The sequence below is a fragment of the Suncus etruscus genome, chromosome 18, assembly GCF_024139225.1.
Source record: "Suncus etruscus isolate mSunEtr1 chromosome 18, mSunEtr1.pri.cur, whole genome shotgun sequence".
Taxonomy (NCBI): domain Eukaryota; kingdom Metazoa; phylum Chordata; class Mammalia; order Eulipotyphla; family Soricidae; genus Suncus; species Suncus etruscus.
Window position 1 is genome coordinate 47,653,629 of NC_064865.1, and position 25,236 is coordinate 47,678,864.

Below are 25,236 nucleotides of genomic sequence, written 5' to 3' on the forward strand. Positions count from 1 at the left end.
ACTCAGAAATTGCTCGTGGCAGGCTTGGGGGACCATTTGGGATTCTAGGGAATCGAACCCGGGCCCTTCCTGGATCAACTGCATGCAAGGCAAGTGTGCCCTACTGCTGTGCTATGGCTCTGCCCCCCAATCATATTTAATGTCAGTTTGAAGAGCCAATAAGCAGTCTAAAAAATAGATGTGGACCAAAAAAAAAAGGTAGGTTTGTTTGGGATGAAAATATTTGGGTGTAGAGGTGACAAGAACAGTGTGTTCGCATGTGCATCCACAAACACACAGATATACACTTAAAAATTGGACATTATGGGCCCGGAGAGATAGCATAGCGGTGTTTGCCTTGCAAGCAGCCGATCCAAGACCAAAGGTGGTTGGTTCGAATCCCGGTGTTCCATATGGTCCCCCGTGCCTGCCAGGAGCTATTTCTGAGCAGACAGCCAGGAGTAACCCTTGAGCACCACCGCCGGGTATGACCCAAAAAACAAAACAAAACAAAAAAATTTGCACACTATTAGCCAAGCTTGTTTATTTCCGAGATGTTTTTTCTTCACTGCTCTTCATTTATCCTGCTCGTAGAATCAGCCAACATTCTCTCTCCTCTGCAAAACCCACCGGTGGGGTAGCCCCTGCATGCCAAACCACCCAGCTGGTGGGCTGTGTCCGGCAGCTGAGTTATGTTCGCACAAAGGGTCAGTTGTGTGTGTTTCTCAGTTGGTTGATGTCAGTTGCACGTTTCTGTCATTCCATAAGTGAATGAACAGAGACCCAAAAAAACGAGTTGTGATTTCTGAGAAAACCAAGTTGGATGCTTGCAGACAACTGGTTCCAAGTGAGTGGCTAAAAGAATTGTTTGATTATGGTTGGGCGAAACAATTGGTTAAAAAGAAAAAAAAAAAAAGGAAATAGAAAATCATAAAAGAAAAAAGAAAACATCAAAGGCATTTGCAGACTCGTTTGGAAGTGTCTCAGGATGGCACACATGGCTTTTTTTTTTTTTAGTTTAGTTTTGTTTTGGGGGGCCACACCCAGTGATGCTCAGGGGTTACTCCTGGCTCTGCACTCAGAAATCGCCCCTGGTTTGGGGGGCCGTATGGCACGCTGTATTGCCTGCACCATCATTCTGGCCCCACCCACACACATAGCTTCTAATGAATCTTTAACAATCTTATCTCATGCTCAGTGACGCTTGATGTTCAAACTATATGAAAAAAAAAAAGAACAAAAACAAAAAATCTAGTTCTGAATCACTTAACGCCCAATGGCCATTGACTGTTGACTCTGCAAAAACCCTGAGCGACTGCTTCATCTGCATTTTCACTTTCACCTGCATGACCAAATCATGATCCGAAACATGATACTGAACAAATATTTTGAAACTCTGCTTTAAAAAAAAAAGTGGTTGAATTGTGGCGACTTCAGCTTTTTGAACCCAAATTCTGCTGGATGAATGTTTTTATCTCCTCACTGCACTTGTTTCGGTTTATCCAGGTGAAACAAATCACTTCTAAGCACATCCAATCTCTCACCCAGGGGGAACAGAATCAGATGGGGTGCTCTCCTCCCAGTCTCTGCCTGGGGCAGCCTGCTGCAAGGTCCACTCAACAGCAGGAGAAGCTTACCTAGCTCCAGAACTGCAGGGAGCACAGCCTGCCTGGAAACACTCGGTTTCAGCAAATTCAGGCAAAGTGCCATCTGGTGAGATCTGCTGCATAATGTCTACGTCAACAGTTTACAAACTCTTAGAGGGGCCGGAGGGATAGCACTGTGGTAGGGTGTTTGCCATGCAAGTAGCTGATCCAGGACGGACAGTGGTTCGAATCCCAGCATCCCATAAGGTTCCCTGAGTCTGCAGAAATAACTCCTGAGAACCACTCTAAAATGGAAACAACAACAACAACAACAACAACAACAACAAGCTCTTAGAGCAGGAGAAGCTCAAGGCCACACAAATCACAAATATGTCACTGCTGCACCAGTCCTAAGTATTGGAGTAAAGATTGTTTGCCTTGCATGCAGCCAACTTGGGTTCCATCCCTGGCATCCTATAAGGTCTCCCAAGCAGTGCCAGGAGTAACTAACTCCTGAGCATCTCCAGGTATAGCTCCCAAACAAAGCCAAAATTAACCAATCAACCAACCAACCAAACAAAAAAAGTAGAGCAGGCTTAGGAAAAAAATTTCCCTTCTCTCCCGAAATCAAGATTATTTGAAACCACCTTAGTAACCAACATGACATTTCAGGCAATGATGAAAAAAAAAAAAAAAAAAAAACCAACAAAAATCATTGATTCATTCAAGTATTGATTCACTGTGGAGAAAGTTCCTAATTGCTATCAGCAGTGATTTACGCTGACATTTGCAAAGACCTATTTAAATAACCATCCTCCCGAGGTTCTCTGCCTTTACTATGACTTTATAATCCTGAATATGAATCTTTGTCTACGTGCATGATGTTATAGATATCTTTATTTAAGCACCATGATTACAAGCATGTGTGTAGTTGGGTTTTAGTTATTTAAAAAAAAGAGAGAAAGAAACTGTTAGGAGAGATGAAATCATGAAATTTTCCTATACTTGGATGGACATGGAAACTATTATGGTGAATGAAGTAAGTCATAAGAAGAGAGATAGACACGGAATTGTCTCACTCATCTGTGGGTTTTAAAAAAAATAAAAGACAGTATTCTAATAATACACAGAGACAATAGAGATGAGTAAGAAGCCATACTTCATACTACAGAGACAATAGAGATGAGCAACAGTATGAGGCTTACCACAAAGCATGTTAGAGAAATAACTACACTGACAACTACCATGGCAATGGTAATGAGTGAGAGAAATAGAATGCCTGTCTTGAATACAGGCAGGAGGTGTGGGAGGAGGTAAATGGGGGGCATTGGTGGTGAGAATGTTGCACTGGTGAAGGGGGGTGTTCTTTTTATAACTGAAACCCAACTACAAACACGTTTGTAATCATGGTGCTTAACTATATTATTTAAAAGAAAAATAAAATTAAATTCTACTCCTCTTTTTTGGTTTGGTTTTGTTTTTTGGAGGGCCACACCCGGCAACGCTCAGGGGTTACTCCTGGCTCCATGCTCAGAAATCTCTCCTGGCAGGCTCAGGGGACCATATGAGATGCCGGAATTCGAACCACTGACCTTCTGCATGCAAGGCAAATGCACTACCTCCATGCTATCTCTCCAGCCCCTATATTCCCTTTTTAAAAAAAAATAAAAGCATGAGGGCTGGAGAGATAGCATGGAGGTAGGGTGTTTGCCTTACATGCTGAAGGATGGTGGTTCGAATCCCGGCATCCCATAGGGTCCCCTGAGCCTGCCAGGAGAGATTACTGAGCGTAGAGCCAGGAGTAACCCCTGAGCGCTGCCAGGTGTGACAAAAAAAGCACGATATTGGTGGAGACGTGAGTTTCATGTGAAAACACCAGGCTCTGGGTGCCTAACTCTGGAAGTTTCTTGGGTTTCATTTTGCGTTTTAGTCCTCGTACAAGATTTTTTTAAACACTCAGAATGATCCACTTGTGAAAGCATTATTATGTGCCTACTTAACCAAACAGTCATACAAAGAAGAGATGGTATCTTCCAAGCGGAGACTGTCCCAAGACCCGATCAATGCAATTCAGAGGGCTTAACAAACAAGCCTTTGACTTGCCTCTGAGAAGTCCCCAGACCAGCTGTAGAACTAGCACAAAACCACGGATTCATGCTTTCCCAAGGAGCTGAAGATCAGAGATCATCCTGGGAAGAACCCCTCCTTCCACAGAGAAGGAGACAGAGAACCCCAAAGCTGTGCAGAGCCCAGAAAAGCCAGGTTTTGGAAGTTCTCCTGCAATGCAGTGTTATCCCCAAGGGAAGATGCGACAGTGACTGATATAGCTACAGGGTGGGGAGGACTGGACCAATAGTGATTTCTCCATACCTAAGTGAGGGGAGAGAGGGAGAGAGGGAAGGAGGGAGAGAGAGAGAGGGTGAGAGAGAGAGAGAGAGAGAGTCAGCTGCACTTTACCTTTTCAAACACCCCCTGAAATGCAGGATCCCTGCTTCTCTCTACTCCCTCTGTTCCTGCACAACTTCTCTCTGGCCTCCAGTGTTTTAAGAGCTGCCTGGAGAGCTCTTATTCAGTATCAATGGCGCCATTATTCACTGAGCTGACAAATAGGTTGGTTTCAGTAAATACAAGCTTCCACCCCCCTTCACCACTTCCTCTATTTCCCATCAGAGAATGAAAGCGACTCTGGTGACATTTCTAGTCATGATTAAGAAGAAACTGCTATTTTTTTTTTAATGAAGATAGAGTGAATGAGATGGAAGAAATCAAATGAGTACAGAGTGCGGAAGACAATCAACTAGTCTACTACTAACATATTTATCAAATTTATTACAATGGAGGCAAACAAGCCAGCAATTATTGTTATTTGTTTCTTTTTTTATGATTCAAACTCATGATCGCCTACATTGCATGATTTGCAACACTCAACAGCTGTAATTTGTTTTTTCAAAGAATTTTATTTATGCTTTTGCCAAGGAGGCCATAAATAAGAGTTCTTTCCCAATTTTGTGAACAAACATGGCTCTCAGTGCTGAGTTAATTTTTGGTCAGGGATAAATGCAATATGATATTTGAAATCATGTCGACTAAAATCTAGCACTGTAGCCCATTACTAGTTTAAAAATCATTTTAATCTTTAAAAATATGTCTGAATACGGGGCCGGAGAGATGGCATGGAGGTAAGGCATTTGCCTTTCATGCAGAATGTCATTGGTTCGAATCCCGGCGTCCCATATGGTCCCCTGAGCCGGTCACCAGGAGCGATTTCTGAGCGTGGAGCCAGGAGTAACCCTGAGCACTGCCGGGTGTGACCCAAAAAAAAACAAAAAACAAACAAACAAAAAAATATGTCTGAATACTCATTGTAAGAAGAGCTACAAGAATCCTAAGTTTCTGGGGCTGGAGTGATAGCATAGTGGTAAGGTGTTTACCTTGCACGCAGCTGCCCAGGTTGGACCTCGGTTCGATCCCGGGCGTCCCATATGGTCCCCCAAGCCAGGAGCCATTTCTGAGTGCATAGCCAAGAGTAACCCCTGAGCATCACTGGGTGTGGCTCCCCAAAAAAAGGATCCCGAGTTTCTCATTTAGGTATTTTCCCCTATGTACCTGGTAAAAGTTCTTTCTAGTTAATTTTTTTTCTCCTTTAGCTAGTATGGAAAGGAGATTCCTGGGTGGGTATGTGTGAGCCGCACAGTCTATATAGACTTCCAACTTCCAAATCAAAATCATTGGGTATGGGGCCAGAGTGATAGCACATCGGTGGGGTGTTTGCCTTGCACATGGCTAACCTGGGAAGGCCCAGGTTCAATCCTTAGCATCCCATATGGTCCCTCAAATTGCAAACAACAATTGCCACTCTAACACCGTTTTTACTGTGTTCCTTTGACTCTAATCCTTAAAAAAAAAAAAAAACACTTAAAATTTGAGGTTAACTTAAGCTAATATGCATGTACATGGAAATGTAAAATATACTATGCCTCTAATGTTTAAGGAGTTATGTAAGTTTTATGGCTTTAGATTGCCTTGTGTGCTGTTAAGAAATATTATAATGTGTTACAATCTGGGGACTTGCGGGACAAAGTAATTGTACATGGATTCTGTTTTATTTATCTTAATGTTCTTTGGCTGAAAGTTCAAAGTTATGATATCAGCAAGGGGACTTCTTCTGAGAATTATGTTATGGGTGATTGTCCTTCCACTGTAACTTTACCTTGTCCTCTTTCTTTGCATCTTTGTTCTCATAATTAAAAATTAAAAAATAGGGCCCGGAGAGATAGCACAGCGGTGTTTGCCTTGCAAGCAGCCGATCCAGGACCAAAGGTGGTTGGTTCGAATCCCGGTGTCCCATATGGTCCCCCGTGCCTACAAGGAGCTATTTCTGAGCAGATAGCCAGGAGTAACCCCTGAGCACCGCCGGGTGTGACCCAAAAACCAAAAAAAAAAAAAAAAAATAAATAAATAAATAAATAAAAAATAAAAATTAAAAAAAAGAGAAAAAAAAAACATGTCCATCCAAATTTTGTATCCAAGTTTTACAATGGTATTTTTCATTATAGCCTATCAAGAACCTGTTATCCAATGTCTTTCAACTAATACATATATACATATGTGCAGATATGAAAAAAAAAAAAAAAAAAAGACTGCCAGGACTGATTTCTGAGCACAGAGCCAGGAGTAACCCCTGAGTGCAGCCGGATGTGGCCCAAAAAATCAAACAAAATAATTGGGTAGAAGCAGATGACAATCAATTTCAGAAAACAGACAAAACCCCGTCTATGTGAAATGCCAACCTCCAAGTAAAAGAAAGGCATCTAATTTCCAGAAATCCAACTTCCTTAAACTAAATCCTGCCTTCTCAACCCCGTACGTTTGTGGGAAAAAAAAATGTTTTCTTTCCATAAAAAGACAACGTGAAGGATCATATATTTGAAACCAACCAATGTGCTCATTCGTATGAATGAGAACATCTAACCCTACGGCCATTAAAGGATTCCTGATGGTTTTTACACAGATTGTGCAGACTGCAAAAGGGATAAAGATGGAAGATGGGTATGTCCTTTGGTTTTTTCATTTCTGCTCCTTCCTCTCTACGCTGGAACTCCAGTGACATGAGTTTAATAAAAAGGGGGCTATTCCTCAATTAAAATTACAAAGCTGCTTTGGGTTTAGATTTGGGTTTTTGAGGACACAGCTAGTGGTGTTTGGTGGCTATACCTGGCTTTATACTTCAAGTTGCTCCAAGGCAGGGGACCAGGCAATGCCAGTGCTGGCAAACCTGCATACAGAATATGTGCTCAGTCTACTGAGCGAACTGTCCAGCACATACAAAGTCGTGTGTTTTTCAAAGTCTGGCCTTCTAAACTTCAAATGGGCCTGTTACATTGGCAGGCTGAGGACAAAGGGAGATATGGGATGCACCTGGGGAACATTAATGGTGGCAGGTTGACACTTGTGAAGGAATGGCCCTAATTCATTATATGTATGAAACTCAACTATGAAGGACTCTGTAAGTCACAATGGTTTCAATAAAATTAAAATGAAAACCAAAAAGTCTGGCCCAGATCCAAGAATAAGAGTGCAGAGGCTAGATTACTCTCTATCAAAATTATAGAGGATGTGGTGGCGCAGAGGTAGGGCTTTTGCCCTGCGCGTGACTGACCCGGGAGGAACCTTGGTTCGATCCCCGGCATCCCATATGGTCCCCCAAGCCAGGAGCGATTTCTGAGTACATAGCTAGGAGTAACCCCAAGCGTCACTGGGTGTGGCTCAAAAAAAAAAAAAAAAGAGGGAAAAATAAAAAAGAAAACAAGATAAGCACCTTGAAGCATCATTTAAATCAGACTGTTGCAATAGTCCCTCTTTTTCCGCCATGATTAGCTGATAGTTCTTCAACTAGCTTTGAGAATGGCTGAATATCTGTCCTCACTAAAACTGGTCTCAAACTGTATCTTCTGCTCAGCCCCAGGTCTGTATCTTCTTGGGGAAAAAAAATAAAGAAGGGCCACTGAAGGTGAGCATTATCCTTCCATTAACTGACTGCTACTCGTGATGGGACCATTTTTACCACACAGGAGCCAGATGTTATCACATCTATGCTTCCCACCTTACAGGAAAGAAAATACAGCTGAGAGCGAGAAAAGAAATCGTCCACCTCTGAGATTCACAAACGTATTTGGTCCCACTGCTCTTTTCAGAAAAGAAATGGCTCAACATCACCCAGGAAATCTAACTTCTTTAAAGAACCAAACAGGAACCATGATCTTTTCTGTGATCCCAGCAGGAGACAGGACTCAGGGACCAACTCAGGGAAGCATGGTTAAGGAGAACCAGAGCAATGGCATTTCACACCAAGGCTATACTTCCAACTCGATTTCCTGGGGCCAGAGAGATAGCACAGAGGTAAGGGGTTTGCCTATCATGCTGCTAACCCAGGATAGACTCAGGTTGGAATCCCATATAGTCCCCTAAGCCTGCCAGCAGTGATTTCTGAGCACAGAGCCAGGAGTAACCCTTGAGTGCCGCCAGGTGTGGCCGAAAAATCAAAATCAAAACAAAACAAAACCAATTCCATGTCCTTTCTGGGGATACTGCGGCCATTGGCTGCCTGCATCCTTGCACTACTTTGGCTGACCCTATGCCGATCTTTAAGTCCAGTTTCATCCCTTTTCCTCTGGGAGATCTTTGCAGACTATTTCAGATTTGGAGGCTCTGTAGCTCCTTGGGTTTTCTTTTTTCCTTGAACAATATTTAAAACCCGTGAAATCCAGAGTTGAGCTAACATTGTTAACTCAAAAGCTTAACTGCCATAGTCTCCCAACAACACATTCCTTTGCTTTCTAAGTTTGGTTTTTAATTTCCCAGGATCTGAAAATGATCCCACACACAATAGGGGATTTCTTGAATACTTGGGAAACTCTTCTGAGACGTTTTGGCTTCCCGGGTGACAGAGAAGAAACCAACAATAGCAGTTGGCTGGGACACAGGACAGGAGGGTAGATCCTGGAGCAGGGGCTTGAGGCTACAACCCAAAGGGCCTTCACAGCAGTGCAGGGAGCCTAGATTGATCCCCCAATCTGTGACAGAAGGAAGAAACTGCATGAGAAGGCTTCCAATTCAGGGGGGACAGATCTGGCGGTATTTGAGCCCTGCTAATCAAACAAAGATTGGGCTTCGGATGACCATGGCATGTGTCCTCAATCTTTTCATCTGTCACAGTAGAAAATGCTTTCCTTTTGTTTGCTCAAATAGAAAAACACACAACCAGGCCCCCCAAACACACAAGCACTATCAGTCAGGGCAGGCTCTCCCGGGCTCTGAGAATTTATTATTTAAAGTCCCAAAGGGACGATAAGAAGACACATTAATTACAACCGGCATTAAGAACTCCTTAATCACTGGAATAGCCGAGGCATCATGGAAGCCGCAGGAATCATGTTAGGGAAGGAGAGCTGAGTTTCACTCAATGTGAGCCATGGGAGAAATTTTCCGAGTTCAACTTTCGAAAGATTATAGATGCAGTCATTTCGACACATTCGCTTGACGCAGTTGAGACGAAAACTCTTACACAAGGTACCATTAAGTCAATTCTCCTGCTTTTTTAATCTTTAAAAACCTAATAGTTTCTTCGTATTCATTTTTTACTTTCTATGTTTAAAACCAAAAAGCAAGTCATTCTACCCTGAAGTAGAAATAAGTAGAAATCAGGAGGAAACACTCTCAGTGACTCACTCGTTAAGCAAATGGGGTCATCCTCAGAAGGGAAGGAATTAAATACTCTCTTAGCTAAAACAAATGCTTCTCTCTTGTGCACAGACAATTGTGCTTGAGCCTAAGAAAGGCTCCAGTGAACTGAGTTCACAAGGAAGAGATTTACAGACACTTGTGTTGGGTAAAACCGGGAGAAAAGCTAGCCAATGAGGGGATGAAGGCTTCCTGATGGAAAGTGGAGGTTCAGTCCTATGACTGATGACAGCTGAGAATACTTGATCCCATGTGGTTCTGGAAGCCACTAGGTTAAAATGGAGTCATGCAAGTTAGTGCCAAAGAGAAGCACAGCCATGAAACCTCTTCAGCATGTGACCATCGGCAGCTGCTCTGTGTGACTGCAGTTGGTCTTGTTCCCTCAACTGTGCAGATACTCTGAAGACATGATTCTGCCACACCCACCTACGGTGGCTGTTTTAGGGATAAAGAGTTGGAGCTGAATGAGTCATTTATAAAAGGAAAAATTCAAGGGCCAAGCGATAGCACAGCAGTAAGGCGTTTTTGCCTTGCAAGCAGCCAATACAGGATTGACCCTGGTTTGAATCCTGGCATCCCATATGGTCCCCTGAGCCTGCCAGGAGGGATTTCTGAGTGCAGAGGCAGGAGTAACCCCTGAGCGCTGCCAGGTGTGACCCCAAAACAACCAACCAACCAACCAAAAAAAAAAAAAAAAAAAAAACAGAATTAAAAAAAAAAAAAGGTAAAATTCAGGCTGGGGAGAAAATGTAGGGGAAGTTAGGACACATGCCTTGCTATATAGGACCTCAATTTGATTCCATGCCTGGTACTCCAAGACCCCTACCAGGTGTAAGGTCTGGTAACCATTAGTAGAATCCCAAGATAATCTGATGGTCTCAGAAATTACAGAATCCAGAAAACACCATATCCTTAGGCCCTCACAGTCAACCTTTGAACCTCCTTGGCTGAGAAATGCTGAGGGTGGCCTCTGATCTCTGTGCCCCCTAATCACAGTTTGGGGCCTCCCTCCACCTCCAAAAAGGGCACATGGCTTCTCTGCAAGTAAGCAGTAGAGCCAGATCCTGAAGGCAGATCACACTGACCTTGAACCCTAGAAGATGGTAAAAAGAGAGTGAGAGTACATTTTGTGGTGAAAACACACTCTGGGATTATATAAGAAAACAGATGGAACAGAAGAAGAGGTCAGAGTCCCAAACACCAACTTGAGGGAGAGGGGAACAGGGGTTGTGGGGAGAGCGAGAGGGGGAGAAAACGAACTTACCAGCATATTTCGTGGTGTTGGTCTCATCCATAGACCAAAAGCAATAATCAAATGCAAATACCTAAATGAAAGAACAAAATGTTAGACTGACAATCAATTTCAGTAAGTAAATCATACCCCCAAATTCACAGATGACGGTCAAGACTCATGCTGTTTGCCAAGAAAGTTATCGGTACCTCGTTGGTGCTAGACTTTTGTTTACATCAGTGGAGGCAATTTTCTGTTACCAGAATGGGCTGGACCCCAAAATGGATTTTAATCCAGAAGTCCAACAACCAGACAGCTTGTCCAAATTTTTTCAATGACAAATTTTAGGAAAGCAATATGGTTTGGGGGAAAACATTATGTCATATTCAGGCAATATGACAACTTCCCTCTCCTTTAAATCCACAGTTTCAGGATCTGCTGAAACTCACTGGCTGAATCCAGTGATGTTGCCAGCAATACTCAGGTGGTCCATGTTTGTTTGCATGACTTCCTGCATGTGCATATTAGCCAAAGCTCAATCCTCCCACAGCCTATCTTAGATTCTGTTTCTGTCCAGTCTCAACGTGCAGCCTTGGGCCAAGGATTGCTATTGCATTAAAAATTTACTCTTGGGGTCAGAGTGATAGATAACACAGCGTTTGCCTTGCACATGGCTGACCCAGGACAGACCCAGGTTCAATCATCAGCAACTAGCATTCCATATGGTCCCATGAGCCTGCCAGGAGCGATTTCTAAGCACAGAGCCAGGAGTAAGCCCTGAGCGCTGCCAGGTGTGACCCAAAAACTAACCAACCAACCAAGTAAACAAACAAAAAACTAAAGAAAAATCTTAACAATTTTTCTCAACTTTGGTGAGAGATCCTTTACAAGAAAGAATTCTTTCTTGCGGGGGAGTGGAGTGGAGTGATAGTACCGTGGGTAGAACATTTGCCTTTCATACACCTGACTCAGGTTTGACCCCTGGCAACACATATGGTCCCCCAGTACTGCCAGAAATGATCCCTGAGTGCAGAGTCAGGAGTAACCCTCAAGTACTGCTGGGTATGGAACTAAAACCACATCAAACGAACCAATAGACAAAAAAAACCCTTTTTGCCTGTTGGTTTTGAGGTCACAATTGTTGCTGCTTAGGGTTTACTAGGTGTTGACAGCCAGAGTTGGCGGTGTGCAAGGCAAGCAGCCTACTGCTATATGTAGAAATCCTTTCTTGAACCACATATTTGTGTGCGTGTACACACAAACACACACACACCACATACACACACACCTTTAGCAAACTGGCCCAGATAACTCAGCAACTGTTCTCTGACTTTTTATGGCTTTTTAAAACTTGCAGTCCAAAGAGCAAACTATGAGCTTCTCACGGTCATGGGTCCTTGAATGCTGAGTCATTTCCAAGGGATGGTCAGCAACAAGCAGACAGAACCACACTCTTCCCTAGCATTAGCTCACAAGAAGGCCAATTCAACTGACCTCCCTTCCTCAATGGCCTTCCGTTCCAGCAGAGCTGCCCACACCATAGAAAGTCTAGGTACAAGGACCCGAGTGGTGGAGCAAGCCGTAAGGCTTCTGCCTTGGGCGCACTATCCTAGGACGGACCCAGGTTCCATCTCCCAGCATCCCATATGGTCCCCCAAGCCAAGAGCAACTTCTGAGCACAAAGCCAGGAGTGACCCTTGAGTGTCACCAGGTGTGACCCCCCCAAAAAAAAGTCTAGGTATGATTTTATATCTGCCATTATCTTTTCCATTTTCTTTCTTTTTTTTTTTTTTTTGGTTTTTAGGTCACACCCAGTGATGCTCAGGGTCACTCCTGGCTCTATGCTCAGAAATCACTCCTGGCAGGCTCAGGGAACCATATGAGATGCTGGGATTCAAACTACCGTCTTCTACATGCAAGGCAAATGCCCTACCTCCATGCTATCTCTCCGGCCCCTCTTTTCCATTTTCAATCTTCAAAAATGCTTCACATGGGACCAAGGCAATAGTGCAGTGGGTACAGCACTGACTTGCCTTGCACACAACTGACCCAGGTTCAAACCCCAGCATCCCATATGGTCCCTTAAGCACCACCAGGTGTGATTCCTGAGATCAAAATTCAAAATCAGGGGCCAGGAAGGTGGCGCTAGAGGTAAGGTGTCTGCCTTGCAAGCGCTAGCGTAGGATGGACCGCGGTTCGATCCCCCAGTGTTCAATATGGTCCCCCCCAAGCCAGAGGCGATTTCTGAGCATATAGCCAGGAGTAACCCCTGAGTGTCAAATGGGTGTGCCCCCCAAAAAAATTTAAAATCAAACAAACATAAAAACTTCCTACTTCTTAAGGCTCAGTCCAGAGCACCTCTTGATTAATCCAGAGGAATTAGGTAGGGCTGGAGTAATAACACAGCAGGCAGGCATTTGCCTTGCACATGGCCAACCCAAGTTCAATCCCGGCATCCCATATGTCCCCAAAGCATAGCCAGGAATGATCCCTGAGCACAGAACCAGGAGTAACCCCTGAGCACTGCTGGCTATAAAAACTGTGTGGCCTAAAAACAAAAACAACAGAATCAACTAATGTGTCCTCTAATACCTGGCCATCATTTTTTCTTTTTCTTTTGTTTTGTTTTGTTTTTTGGCCACACCCGGTGACACTTAGGAGTTACTCCTCGCTATATGCTCAGAAATCACTCCTGGCTTGGGGACCATATGGGGCGCCGGGGGTCGAACCAAGGTCCATCCTAGGCTAGTGTGCACAAGGCAGACGCCTTACTGCTTGTGCCACCACTCTGACCCCCCCCTCCCGGCCATCATTTTTTGATACTGCTATCTTAATTACTCCCTTTTCACTTCTGTATATGCTCTGTGTGCATATTTAAGTTTCTGGAAAGCAGGGAACATGCCTAATTCATATATAATATCATATAATGTTTATAGTATTTGATTTGTGTTTATTGAATGATGGATTCCATAGAAATATCTCAATATTTCTACAAAGTAAAGTGAAGCTCTAAAGAGTTAAAGCATTAATATTTTAATGCTTTTAGAATTGATTCAAGTAGAGAGGACACACACAGCTAACATCATCAAACTTACATGCACAAATGTTTGCTCAGATCACATATTAACCCAAGTTTAAATGAAAGCAATGCAACAGAATTTTGGCCCAGGGTATGAAATATTTACTGTCCTCAAGGGTTCTATCAATTCCTGGAGGGCCCATAACTCAGCAACTCTTGCTGCCTCTGGGCTGGACTGAACCCCAGTGCTTACTTCTCAGTCAGAGCTCGTGATCTGTCTTGTTTTTAAACATTTCCAGAAAAGGAGATTCTGCAATCTTCCTTTAATTGCATTTTTTAACACTTAACTTTCATCTCCAGACGTTTTCCTTTCATTTTGATCGAACTTCATTCTCTTTACTTTAAACGGTCAATTGAATCTATTTTTAATTTTCTTGAAGTAAAGTAGTTTTACTAACAGAATTTGAGAGAGAGAGAGAGAGAGAGAGAGAGAGAGAGAGAGAGAGAGAGAGAACACTAGCTGCTCCAGAAGAAAAAAATACAAAGAGAATGTATCTCAGATTGAGAGATAGGAAAACCCCCAAGAAAAAGAGTGCATCTACTTTCCAATTTTTAATTATCCTTGACTTCCCCAAGAGTCTCAATGATTTTCTGAGCAGTTACTTTATAGAAAATTATATATAAAATCTATTTCCTACATATTAATTTGCCACATTGACCTGAAACAGTGTTTTCTCTGCTTCCTTTCAAGATTAAAGACTTAGTTATATGTTCACAATAAAGTTACTTGAAATAAGGACCAGAGTGATACCACACTGGTAGGGCATTTGCCTTGCATGCTGTTAACCAGGACAGGCCCGGGTTCAATCCCCAGCATCCCATATGGTCCCCTGAGCCTCCAGGAGAGATTTCTGAGCATAGAACCAGGCATAACCCCTGAGTGTCACTGGGTGTGGCCCCAAAACAAAACAACAGAAAAAGGAAGTGCTACTTGAAATAAGAAAAATCACCTGAATTTTGGAATCTGCCCTGGTAGTAATCACTTCAAATTTCGAGCGTGCTTCCATTTCTAGGACTCAAACTCTAAGAGTTTAGCAATGGTTATTTGCTCACAAGAAAGAAGATGAAGACACAGTTTATGCATCTGCTCCCAAAAATTCAGATGAATGCCGAAACCCTTCAGAAAGGTGCGTGTGGCCAAGTAATGATAGTTACAGTTGTTTTCTGCCAAATCCCAGCTTTGCACGGGATTCTGGACGATGAAACTGGATTATCTCTCAAATTTCAAAACCCTAGCTTAAAGGCATTTTGGAACACTCATCCCTCAAATGAGTCACAGGATACAGGTGATTATAGTACTACATGATTATCAGGACGAAACCCAAAAATGTGGTGATATGTTCCTAAAACCCAGAGTGGTAATACAGCGGGTAGGGTGTTTGTCTTGCCTGAGGCTGACCTGTGTTCAATCCCAGGCATCCCATATGATTCCCCAACCATCTCCAAGAGTGATACCTGAATAGAGCCTGAAATAAGCCCTGTGTACACCAGCTGTGCACCCCCCCAAATAAAAAATAATAAGTAAATAAACACCAAAGCAGGTGAATAACAGAAATTCTTGTTCCAACTGGGTTTTCAACAAACAGCTGGATGCAGTTTTTGTTGATGTACATTAGTAGCTCCCACGATGAAAATGGCTTTAGTAGCTCTATGCTCTAGTCTCAGGCCTACTGTGGGGACCTTGAATGCCATCAGCACAGCCAGCACAGTTTCCTCTGCAGGACTGACACTGTATGTCATGACTTGTTTGTTGTGCTTTTTTGGCCATATCCAGTGGTGTGCCTGCCTCTGTGCTCAAAAATCTCTCCTGGCAGGTTCAGGGGACCATATGGGATGCGGGGGATCGAGTTCAGGTCAGCTGTGTGCAAGGCAAATGCCCTACCCATTGTGCTCTGGCCTCAGTCATATTTTGTTTTCTTTTTCCCAAAAAACTGACACAGAGACAAGAGAAGGAGCTGGAATAGAGATAAAAACAAAGAAAAGCTGGGCGTACTGTTCTGAATCTGCAGGAATCCAAGCAGCATGATGTATAATCTAGTTTCAGATCATGATGATGATAATCATCTGATGATGTTTTTGGGGAAACCTAATTCCTCAATGGGGGAAAGAAGCTTTGGTCAGTGGATGAATCCAGGGTTCCTTGCCAGGGTGCTCTCAGCTCCGGCACCACCAGAATGGTTTAGTCAGGTAAACAAGAATGGCCCTGCCATGTGGAATTTGTCATCTGCACAGAAATTGGAGTGCTTGTTTGTTTGTTGGCAGAATAGTGATTTGTTCTGATGGTCACTAAAGTAATTCTAGCCGTGTTTAAAATCATTTCTTTGTCTGCAGTCATTTCCCTTGCAATTTTCTTTGTCCTATAAATAATTTACAAAATCTTATCCTTCCTTGCATGACTATACTTTTCAATTGCAATTGAATCATAAAAGGTTTGTATTAAAGGGGACAAGATTCTTTTTATTTTAAAGGTCTTACTGAAGGCTGGACTTTTCTAAGACAAAATCCATTGACATTTCAAGAGAGATAACAGAAGTACTTTTTTTTTTTTTTTTTTTTTTTTTTTTTTTTGGTTTTTTTTTTTTTTTTTTGGTAAAACCCGGCAGTGCTCAGGGGTTATTCCTGGCTCCAGGCTCAGAAATTGCTCCTGGCAGGCACGGGGGACCATATGGGGTGCCAGGATTCGAACCGATGACCTCCTGCATGAAAGGCAAATGCCTTACCTCCATGCTATCTCTCTGGCCCCAGAAGTACTTTTTTCTTCTTGAGTTACTCCTTGGAAACTGACCACTTCAAAGAAAATCATCTTTTCCCCCAAACCAACCCATTTGAGAAATGCTATTTAAGACTTCTAAGTCGTTTCATTAAAATTCCTAAATGCTTATTTTATGTATTCCGTAGGAAGCCACTAGTATCTTATCTGAAGTGTCTGGCATGGAGGAATTTCCTAAAACCTACAACAAAATGCAAATGATTTCACTTTGGAAATCAAGTAGGATTTTTAGTTTTTTAATCAATGCCACACAACCTGGAGTACGTTTCTTTTTTAAGTTCCATACTTTCCAAGAACTTTCAGCTAGAGAGAGAGAGTCAAGAGCACAGATACCTTCCAGTCGTTTCTGAAATCTGAAAGCCATTGTCTGTATTGTTTTGAATATAATCTGACCCCAGAATCCTTCCCAGAATCCTACTCCTTCCTCTTAGCTTGCAACTTGTAAAACTCCTACCAGTCTTTAATTCCCTGTAGCATCTGGTCCACCTTCATCACTCTGGAAAAATGTTAGCTGTGCATCTCTGGAAATCATTGACCATCTAGCAAAGTCATTCCAAGATGCTCTCAATAAGGCAGATGTATTGAGCGATCTGTATTGTGAGGCCAAGGACTTCTAGGACTTTTGGAGCAAGATGAACTGTGGCAAACTCCAGCCTTCCTAAGTCCCCTGCCTGATAGTTCAGTAAAACTCCACGGACAAATAAAAGATTGAAGTCTCAGGTGGAGAGATAGCACAGTGATAGGCATTTGCCTTGCATGCAGCTAGCTGACCCAGGAGAGACCTGGTTTGATTCCAGGCATCCCATATGGTTCCCCAGTCTGCCAGGGACGATTTCTGAATGCACAGCCAGTAGTAACCCCAGAGCACCAGTGGGTGTGGCCCCCAAACCAAACAATTAATAAATAAAGTTAAAAAAATAATAAAAGATCGAAGTCTCTGCTCTGTTCCTCGACCAGAAAGTGTCAGAAATGCATCCTATTCTTGCTTTTCTGAACACTAAGGCGCAACAAATGTGAGGGTCCTTTCCACTGAGCTTCTCTCATTCACTCTTCCCTGATGCATGCTTGCACGACTTTTTTCCAACTGTAAAATGCTGGATCAAGAGAGCTATCAAGGGGTTTGAGTGGCAGTAGCAAGCAGGGCTCATGCCTTGCATATGGCCAACCAGAGTTAGATCCCCAGTATCCCACATGGTCCCCCAAGCCTGCCAGGAAAATTCCCAAGTGCAGAGACAGAAGCCCTGAGCCTAAACTACCTTTTACTAAATTTCTCTACATATGTGGGGTTATTTTTTCCTTCCTTCCTTCCTTCCTTCCTTCCTTCCTTCCTTCCTTCCTTCCTTCCTTCCTTCCTTCCTTCCTTCCTTCCTTCCTTCCTTCCTTCCTTCCTTCCTTCCTTCCTTCCTTCCCTCCTACCCTCCCTCCCTCCCTCCCTCCCTTCCTTCTTTCCCTCTCTCCCTCCCTTCCTTCCTTCCTTCTTTCCCTCTCTCCCTCCCTCCCTTCCTTCCTTCCTTCCTTCCTTCCTTCCTTCCTTCCTTCCTTCCTTCTTTCTTCTTTCCTTCCTTCCTTCCTTCCTTCCTTCCTTCCTTCCTTCCTTCCTTCCTTCCTTCTTTTTTTTTTTTGCAGAGGGATGCTTTCTTTCTCTCTCCCTCCCTCCTTAGAGTTCTACTTTCATCAAGCTGAGACACTTCCTGAGTCTGGGCCTATCCTAAACCATTTCTTTAGCTCTATTCAATACACATGTCTTTGATAGATACTTGGTAATTAGCTGCATGAAAGAATGAAAAATAGGGCTGGAGTGATAGCACAGTGGGTAGAACATTTGTCTTGCACACAGCCTGATCTGGCTTCAATCTCCAGCATTTTATATGGCACCCGAGTCTGTCAGGAGTGATTTCTTTCTTTCTAATTTTTTTTAGGAGTCTTTTCTGAGCAGAGCTAGGAGTAACCCCTGAGTTCCACTGGGTGTGCTACCCCCCCCCAAAAAAAATCCCTCAAGACAAAACAAAGTAAAAAAAATGAAAAATAACAAGGAATAAAAGATCCCAAAGTCCGTGAGTGGAAGATGTCCTAGAGAGGTTGAGTCCAATAAAAAGGACCAAGGCAAAAGAGATAACTCCTTAGTGTCCTGTATTTGGGGGTTGTCCAGGAAGCACCCACTCATTCAGCCTGGCTTTGCTCTGTGAAGCTGTGTGCCTGCACTCCCACAGCTGAAGTGCTTCTGGCACCAGAGCAATCACCCAAAATCATGGACAGCCACAACCTTCCATCAAGACTTCAAACACCTGGGGCTGGAGTGATAGCAGTCGAGCATTTGTCTTGCATGTGGCCAAATGCAGGACAGATGGTGGTTTGATTTCCATATGGTTCCCCGAGCCTTTTAGGAGCAATTTCTGAGTGCAGAGCCAGTAGTAACCCCTGAGCACCACCAGGTGTGGCCCCAAAACAAACAAAACATAAAACTTCAAACACCCAGTTTTTCTTTTTTACAAGCAACATCATGACTCAGCCCTAGTACTGTCCGACTTGGATGATGTCAAGGAAGCCAACAGGCATTTTTGTATCCCTAAACTCTATTCTGGATCTCAGAGGATTCACAATCAGAGGAAACCACTAAGCGCTGGGAAGTCTACGCTGTAATGCAGCCAGACTTCCTGAAGGAAGGTGTCCCTGAGTGCCGAGAGAATGCCACAATCATCATCAGATGATCAAAGAAATGCCAAGTGAGTGCATTTTCCTAAATCCTAACCACCATTTAACCACTGCAAGGACCGCTGGTCCTTGCAATTCGTTCTTCCCAGTTGAACGCTTGCACAACTGTATTCTTTTTTTTTTTTTTGGTTTTTGGGCCACACCCAGTGACGCTCAGGGGTTATTCCTGGCTATGCGCTCAGAAGTCGCTCCTGGCTTGGGGGACCATACGGGACGCAGGGGGATCGAACCTCGGTCCATCCTAGGCTAGCGGCACAACTGTATTCTTAACAGGGAAAGCATCTCTGGACAGCACAGACATGTCTTTGGATTGACTTCATCTGCATCTGCTGAGGAGCTATTACTCCTGAGCTTGTTAGCAGAGACAGAGCACTCATAAAAATCTCATATAGATCTCGCACTCCACAGGGAAGCAATCAAAGAGAAGAAATGAGTTCTGTCTACATCGCACAGGGTTCAGCTAAACAACCAAAATGAAATAATTACACTTCAGGCTGGGTGGGGTGTGAGGTGGTAAGCAAGACTCAGGAAGGGTTTCAGAGGAGACAAAGCTAGGACTGAATTTTGAAGTAGAAAGATAGGAAAGGGCACAGGCATGCCAGGTCCGGAGTGAAGCCAGCAAGCAATTGAGATAAGGGGCTGGGCATGGGTAGAACAATATGCAAAGAGCACAAGGCACAAAGGAAGAGAGAAAAATCTGGGGAGCCAGCCAAGGCCAGATCACACAAGACTCTATGTGCCCTAGTAAGATGCCTGGACTTGCAAAGGACTGGAGAGTCACTTTGGAAAGTTCAGTGTGGTTGCAGTGTAGACTGGATATAGGAGGCAGAAAGGGTCTGTTAGCCAAGTGCTATGATGTCAAAGGTTTTCATACCATGGAGAGGAGTTGTAAATCACAGATGAACTCCAGACTTCCTTTATTCTAGAAGCTGAACCTGCCCTTGGAGAACTCAGCTCATGTTCCCTGGAGGCGGCCATGTTTTTCTATGCCACATAGAAGATGGCTATTGGGGCGAAGGCAGGAAAGAGGAACAAAGAGGGGGCAGGCAGGTACCACTCCCAGTACTGCGATCCCTGGCTTATGGGATCCAAAGTGGACTTCTGACTTGGGGCTGTGGGGTTTGGGGTTGAGACCAACCAGTCTTGCTTTAGATGAGTGTGATAATGGGACTGAGAATGGGATAATGGGATAAAGATGACCGGGACACATTGGTCACAGAGATCAGAGAAGCAAACACAGTGGAGGAAGGGGGAGGAATGAATGGGACACACATGGACCCAAAGGCAGGAGACAGGAAGAGGCGATTGTATATCAACCCCAGCCACTTCCTGTCCTGGCGTTTTCTGAGACTTCCCAGAGTCTTTCTGATAGTCTTTCTTATCTTGGGCTTCGTCTACCCTGAGATCTTGCCCCTTAACAAATATTGATGAACTGTTTTTGCAGGGCTGGAGATTAATCACAGGACGATGTATCACTGGACTCCATACATCTCCAGCCCTAGACCTTTAAAAGACTTCTGATGACTACAGAAAGAAATACCAAAGAAATTACTATACTTGATCGCCCCTTGAATATGGGAAAAGAGGAAAGACATAAACATGAAGAGCCCATGAAAAAAGTTCTTGGAAACCAGTCAGAATTTCAGTAACTGAAGAGAGGAAACAGTCCTAAGTCCCAGCCCACTATGATGGGGACCAGTGCTTCTTCCACAAAAACAATGGGAACAGCAATGAGCAGCACCCCCAGTGATGATGTTGATCTTCCACCTGGCCCTGCCTTCCATGGCTCAAGCTCTAAATCTGCTTCACTGACAGCACAAAGGGGAAGTGAGAGGGGGCTACAAGTGCGCAACCGTGGGATTCCTGGGTTTCCATCCCTTAAATATCTCTCTCCACAAAACCAAGTTACCTAGCTACATTTCCAAAAGCACATGCAAACTGTATTTTTTTTTGGGGGGGGAGCACACCTGGCAGTACTCAGGGATTACTCCTGGTTCTACTCTCAGAAATCACTCCTAGCAGCCTCGGGGGACCATATGGGATGCCGAGATTTGAACCACCGTCCTTCTGCATGCTAGGCAAACGCCATCCCTCCAAAACACTTTGCCTCCTCCTACAGTCACTGATACAGACATTCCTGCCTCCACTCCGAGAAGCAGCAATACAAGCCTTTGTCATAAAAACCTTTGTCATGCCACGAAAGCCTTTGTCATGTCAGGAATGCACGAAGTGTCTCCACATTTAGTCTGCACGCTTCTTATTCAAGGAAACAGAGCCATCAACATTGCTATGAACACTGCATAAGAGGCAGCCAGTGAAAGAACAGGCACTTGGTCTATGCTGAAAGAAATGTTTCTTCACAGAGTGGGCTATATCTACAATTATCTACAATTTGTAAGAGAAAAGAAAGCTACACACACACACACACACACACACACACACACACACACACACACACACACACACACACACACACACACACAGTTCAAGGCTATTTAAATGAATGACAAATTTCTTTGCCATATCAGACGTTTAAAAGTCAGTCTGAGGGCCCGGAGAGATAGCACAGCGGCGTTTGCCTTGCAAGCAGTCAATTCAGGACCAAAGGTGGTTGGTTCGAATCCCGGTGTCCCATATGGTCCCCCGTGCCTGCCAGGAGCTATTTCTGAGCAGACAGCCAGGAGTAACCCCTGAGCATTGCCGGGTGTGGCCCAAAAACTAAAAAAAAAAAAAAAAAAAAAAAAAAAGTCAGTCCGCAGAATATCTTCACTTTTCCCTTTCCCCAACACTATACAAAAAGCTCATTTCCAAAACACTGAGAAACCCAATTTGAGAAGGAGTCTCTGTAGCATCGCCCAGCAGCAGTGCCACAGACGAGTGCCTGGTTTCTCTTCATATTTTTGTGAATTTTATTTCTTGAGGGTTTGTTCTGGGGACATGGGGACTACTCCTAGGCATAGGTGGCCGGCTCTGAGGTATTTGAGTCTAGAGACACAAAGCTGCTTGGGGGCTGGAGCAGTGGCGCAAGCAGTAGGGTGTTCGCCTTGCGCGTGATAACCTAGGATGGACAGCGATTCGATCCCCCGGCTTCCCATATGGTCCCCCAAGCCAGGAGCGATTTTTGAGCACATAGTCAGGAGTAACCCCTGAGCATCACTGGGTGTGACCTCCCCAAAAATCAAAAACAAAACAAAACAAAACAATATTGCTTGGCCCATGGTAATGGGAGGCTTGTAAAACTTCCCTAGGAGGAAGGTTTGGGGGGGGGGGGGCAGCATCAGGACCAGCCTAGCAGTAAACAAAGGATTGATGTGGTCCCAGTGATGTATGTCAGGGCAAATGCACGTAAGAACGACACCCCAGCCCCCAGGACTAGCACCCCAGCCTCTTACTTTTCACTTCTTAATCTTTCTGGCTCTTTTGCCTGGATTTTTTGTTTGTTTTTGCTGCCACCCTGGCAACACTCTGGGTGCTGCGCTCAAAATTGCTCCTGGCAGGGCATGGGAGGCATATGGGATGCCAGGGATTGAACCCAGGTCCGCCCGGTGCAGCAGTGTGCAAGGCAAACACCCTACCGCTGTGCTATCACTCTAGCCCCTTCTGACTGACTTTTTAGTTGGGGGCTGGTGAGGTAGTTCTGGACCATGCCTGGCAGTGATGATGAAAACTATATATGGAGCCAGAGATCAAACCAGGATTGGCGGGCCCAGAGAGATAGCACAGCGGTGTTTGCCTTGCAAGCAGCTGATCCAGGACCAAAGGTGGTTGGTTCGAATCCCGGTGTCCTGTATGGTCCCCCGTGCCTGCCAGGAGCTATTTCTGAGCAGACAGCCAGGAGTAACCCCTGAGCATCGCCGGGTGTGGCCCAAAAACCAAAAAAAAAAAAAAAAAAAAAAAACAGGATTGGCTACATGCAAGCAACCTCCTTTTTCTGATTCCCAGTGAAGGAAATCCCCAAATGCTGGTTTCTGTCCCCTTGTGTTTTGAGGTTTTTTTGTTTGTTTGTTTTGGGGCCCTGCCTTGTGCTTTTCATCTCATTTAATCTTCTTTTCCTTGACAAACTGACAGATACTTCTCACATCCTATATCCAGGAGGGAAATCGAAAAGTAGTACAACTTGTGAAAATTCTGGATCGGCTGCTTTGCGGTCATTTCTTTTGTTTATTTGTTTTTTTGTTTTTGAGTCACACCTGGTGACGCTTAGGGATTACTCCTATGTGCTAAGAAATCATTCCTGGGTTGGGGGACCATATGGGACGCCAGGGGATTGAACCGCAGTCCGTCCTAGGCTAGCGGGGGCAAGGTACGCCTTGCCATTTGTGCCACCGCTCTGGCCCCAATTTCTGGTCATTTCTAAGATAGCCCACTCCCTGGTACAGCCCATCAATCTTCCCTCTTTCTTTAAAGTCAATTCCTGCTGCTTTGGTGGCTCACTCAGTTGCAAACTCCAGAGTGGTCACTGGCATTTTTTGGTCATCTCATCCTCTTCCATATGCCATCAGTCACTGACCCCTGGGTATTTCATTTCTGTGACATCTGGCAATTTTCTTGTCCTCTTCTCTAGCCGCAGGCACGGCTTTAGGGCAGGCCCAAATGACCTCATTCCCAGCACCTAGTGTTGAATGCCATATCCAGCCTCCCGAGGGACCGAAAGCAATTCATTTCATGCTCTGCTTTCATATTAACCTTCTGAACGAGAGCCTTTGCCAGGCACTGCTTTGTTCAAAATAAGCAACAGGGAGACAATGAAGGTATCATGGTCAGCCCTGGCATAAGACTGCCACAGCAGGGTTTGGTTTCCACTTCTTTCCTCACGTGTCACATGTCATTAAGGACCCCACCCCCCTTTTATGCACCGTCTGTCCAACTCTTTGTCATATTATTCTCTGAAAATAGCTAACAATCTCATCTCTGGCACAGTGTTCTTCCATCAAATTAGCACCATTCGGGGCCAGAGTGATAGCACAGTGGCAGTAAGGTGTTTGTCTAGCATGCAGCCTGCCAGGACAGACTCAGGTTCGATCCCCAGAATCCCATATGGTCCCCCAAGCCTGCCAGGAGCGATTTCTGAGAGCAAAGCCATAAATAACCCCTGAGCACCTTCAGGTGTGGACCCAAAACAAACAAACAAGCAAAAAAAAAAAAAACACAAATTAACACCATGGGATTTGTTTTTTGACTTTGTTGTAGTTTGTTTTGGGGCCATACACAGTGGTGCTCAGGGTTATGTCTAGCTCTGATCTCAGCAATCACTCCTAGTGGGTTCTAGGGACCATATGGGAGGCCCAGGGTTCAAACAAATTAGCACTGTGGGTTAGTTTTTTTTTTTTGTTTTTTTTGTTTTTTTTTTTTTTGGTTTTTGGGTCACACCTGGCAGGGCTCAGGGATTACTCCTGGCTCTATGCTCAGAGATCTTCCCTGGAAGGCACAGGGGACCATATGGGATGCCAGGATTCGAACCACCGTCCTACTGCATGAAAGGCAAACGCTTTATCTCCATGCTATCTTTCCGGCCCCGCACTGTGGATTTTTGACTAAACATTTTTGACTAAACATTTCTCATGCTTTCCTCACTACTACTTAACTATTTGGAATGTACCTACACTTTTCCAATTTAAAATTTTTTTTCTAATTATTCATTGCTAATATTAAGAAATACAACTATTTCTGTACTTTGAAGTGGCAACTCTTTATTTTTAGGGGCAGGATCTTTGGCCCACACCTGGTGGGTCTCAGGGCTTACTTCTGACTTAGCACTCAGGATCATTTCTAGCAGGAGTTGGAGGTTATGGGGGTGGGAGGGTCAAGGAAAAAAGTGCCAGGGATGGAACCTGGGTCAGCTGTGTGCAAGGGAAATGGCCTATACATGGTATTACTTCTTGGCCCTGAACTGCCAACTTGACAGAAGCTTTTTTGGGGGAATTTCTGAATGTTTTACAAGTATCATGCCCTATTGTCTAGAAATAAAACATGCTGACACTTTCCCTTTAACTGGCTTTCTTATTTATTTCATGGTATGGCCTTATTGTATAGGTTAAGATGAGCAATAAATATAATCTAGATGCCACCAGAGCAATATCCTTGAATTAAGATTCACCAGGGGAGCCTGCAAGCATTCAGTTTTTTACCTCACCTGAAA

The 25,236-nt window shown here is 44.1% G+C and overlaps 1 protein-coding gene across 1 annotated transcript in view; it reads right to left on the bottom strand.

Annotated features, from left to right (window-relative positions):
* Positions 1-25,236, bottom strand: part of KIF13A (kinesin family member 13A) — a 220,620-nt gene that overhangs the window by 104,666 nt on the left and 90,718 nt on the right. Inside the window, exon 4 of the mRNA XM_049765233.1 lies at positions 10,570-10,630. Within this exon, the coding sequence (XP_049621190.1) occupies positions 10,570-10,630 (61 nt within the window). The remainder of the gene's footprint in view (positions 1-10,569; positions 10,631-25,236) is intronic.